Source organism: Nestor notabilis, unplaced genomic scaffold, assembly GCF_000696875.1.
Source record: "Nestor notabilis isolate BGI_N333 unplaced genomic scaffold, ASM69687v1 Scaffold17871, whole genome shotgun sequence".
Taxonomy (NCBI): Eukaryota; Metazoa; Chordata; class Aves; order Psittaciformes; family Psittacidae; genus Nestor; species Nestor notabilis.
The window spans coordinates 1-2,312 of record NW_009914412.1 but is presented as its reverse complement, the minus strand read 5'-3'; the positions used below and the strand labels follow the sequence as shown (position 1 = coordinate 2,312).

Genomic DNA, 2,312 nt, shown 5'->3' with positions numbered 1-2,312 from the left:
GGGGCGACACGTTCTTACCTCGGGGCTAAGGGTGACAGAACCCATGCTGGGGAACGAAAAGAGAGAGAAATTAAAAGAGAGAGAGAAAGGGACAGTGCAGGAGCCTGGGAGCTGCAGGAAGGCAGAGCAAAATAACGAGCATGCAGCCAGGGCAGGGAGAGACAAGCAGCCAGACACAGCCGGGGGGCCCCGAGGGACCTGTGGGGTCTCAGGTCTTGGGGTATCCCCAAGGGCAGATGTGGCCCATCACCAGGAGAGCAGCCCGCGCCCACCCCATGCACGCAGCTCTGCCCGTGCGTCTCCATGCCCATCTCCCCACCCCAGAGGGCAGCCCTAATTCCTGGTGCCTGCCCTTCACACACCCGCAGCCCCTTGGTCACTGCCCTACCTTACGTAGAGTGAGATGGGCACCACAGTGTTGAGGATGATGATGTACGACCAGAAGGAGAGGAAGCCCGAGAAGAAGGCACTGTGCACCCCTTCATCCCAGGGCAGGTAGATCTGGAAGCAGACGCCCACCTCATGCTCCCAGATGGCATTGCCAATGGCCAGAATCACCCCCATGCACACCAGGAACCCGAAGATCTGGGGACGGGACAGAACATCAGAGCCCAGACCAGGCCACAGCCAGGGCCCCCTGGGACCTGCCTCCTGCATACCCAGAGCACCAGCGTGTTCATCAGCCGATCGATGCTCGTCCGCTTGAACTTGGTCCGGCCGCTGTTCTGCATGAGCTTGGTGTCAGGCCCTGGAAGCGGGAGCAGGGTCAGGGGGCCTCTCCCTGGTGGGCAGGGCAGGGGTGGCTGCTGCCCCAACCCACCTGCAAAGATGACGAGGCCAAAGCACCACTCGGTGTTGCGCAGGACGCAGCCCCGCAGCAGCATGTTCTGGTTGCTCAGGGGGTACTTGTTCTCCTTCCAGTACAGTGTCCCTCCAAACTTGTCCAGCTTGTTGTTGGGGGGTTCGCAGATCACCTCACCTGGGTGCAGGGGATGGCTCAGCTGTAACGTGCCTTCTCCAAGTGCCCAGCTCCAGCCCAGTGCTCCCAGCACCGTCCCCAGCTCCCCAGAGATCTGATTCAAACCATGGGACCACAACAGCACGGGGACGGCCCTGGTCTCTCCAGGGTGGACCCACACCAAGGTGATGGAGGAGGAAAGCCAGGAGCTGGTCGCAGGCGCTCACCATCAAACCGAGCCAGCTTGCCGGTGTCACCCAGCTCTGAGGTGACGGGGATGGCCTGTCGCACCTTCATGTTGGTCTCTCTGCGGGCAAGGAGGCACCACGCGTGGGGTTAGAGGCAGCAGATGCTCCCTGGGTTTGGGTCCCCAGCAGCTCCTGCCCTGCCCACAGCCCGTTCTCGCTCCTACCTCTCGCCTTGCCCTGCCACCTGAGGCGAGCAGGGGTTACCTACCCATCCAGCTCTGCAGTCTCTATGTAGCACAACCCATGGGGTTCGCTGCTGGAGAGGAGGAGGAGGTCAGCCTGCCGGGAGAGACACGGGAGGGACTGTGCTGACACTGCTGCTCCCCTACTCCTTGCCTTCCCCAGGGAAGCCAGGGGCCAGCAGGGTCCAGGGCCGGGTGTCCTCAGCGTGGTGCTGCCGGCACCCTGGACACCACCTCCTGAAGCAGCCACATCAGGCAAACCCCCAGAGCTCAAACACTACATCCTAAATGCAGTTTCCCAGCTGGGAAGTCCCTGATGTCTCCACCCCAGGAGGTGATGGAGGAGCACCATGCTGTGCCACCAAGCCAGGACCAGGCTTGTGCTGGGGCCACACTCACCGCCACAAACTGGTTGTTCTCCAGCTTGATGATGTCTCCAACACGGACGTTCATCCACTGCTCCTGTCGGAGGCTGCAGAAGGACAGCGCAGTGCGGTTGGGCAGGAGCGGGCAGCACTCTGTTCCCCCGCCTGCAGCCCCTGTGCCATGTCCTGGCGGGGACTGTGCCCCCTCCCTGGCTGTCCCTGTCCCTGTGACACTCACACTCCACTGATCAGCACCTGAGACTGCCGGTTGTTCACCTGGTTGTCACTTTTATGGCGGAACTGGGTGCAGGGGGGAAGAGACAGCAGCGTCAGCCTTGCTGGGGATGGGGTCCTGCAGCCCTCCCCAGGCACGCCCGCGCCAGCATCACAGCCCCACGTCCCCCAGCCCGGACAGAGGGGCACGTGGGGGACCACTCACATAGTCGTCAGTGGCATCTTTGACAGCTGTGATGGTTAAGACAAGAACCAAAGGCACGATGGTGGTGAACCAGGAGAGCGAAGAGATCTGCGGGATCAGCTGGGGACAGGGAGTGGGAGC

At 62.2% G+C, this 2,312-nt stretch overlaps 1 protein-coding gene across 1 annotated transcript; it reads right to left on the bottom strand.

Moving 5' to 3' along the window:
• Nucleotides 1-384: 384 nt before the first annotated feature.
• On the bottom strand, nucleotides 385-2,297 carry LOC104412831 (phospholipid-transporting ATPase ID-like; the record flags this gene model as incomplete). The annotated part of the gene is made up of 8 exons (XM_010023653.1): nucleotides 385-585; nucleotides 660-748; nucleotides 821-979; nucleotides 1,186-1,265; nucleotides 1,415-1,485; nucleotides 1,788-1,860; nucleotides 1,992-2,053; nucleotides 2,193-2,297. Coding segments are annotated over 8 exons (840 nt in total), but the record flags the coding sequence as incomplete, so codon positions are not given.
• Between the last annotated feature and the right edge of the window lie 15 nt (nucleotides 2,298-2,312).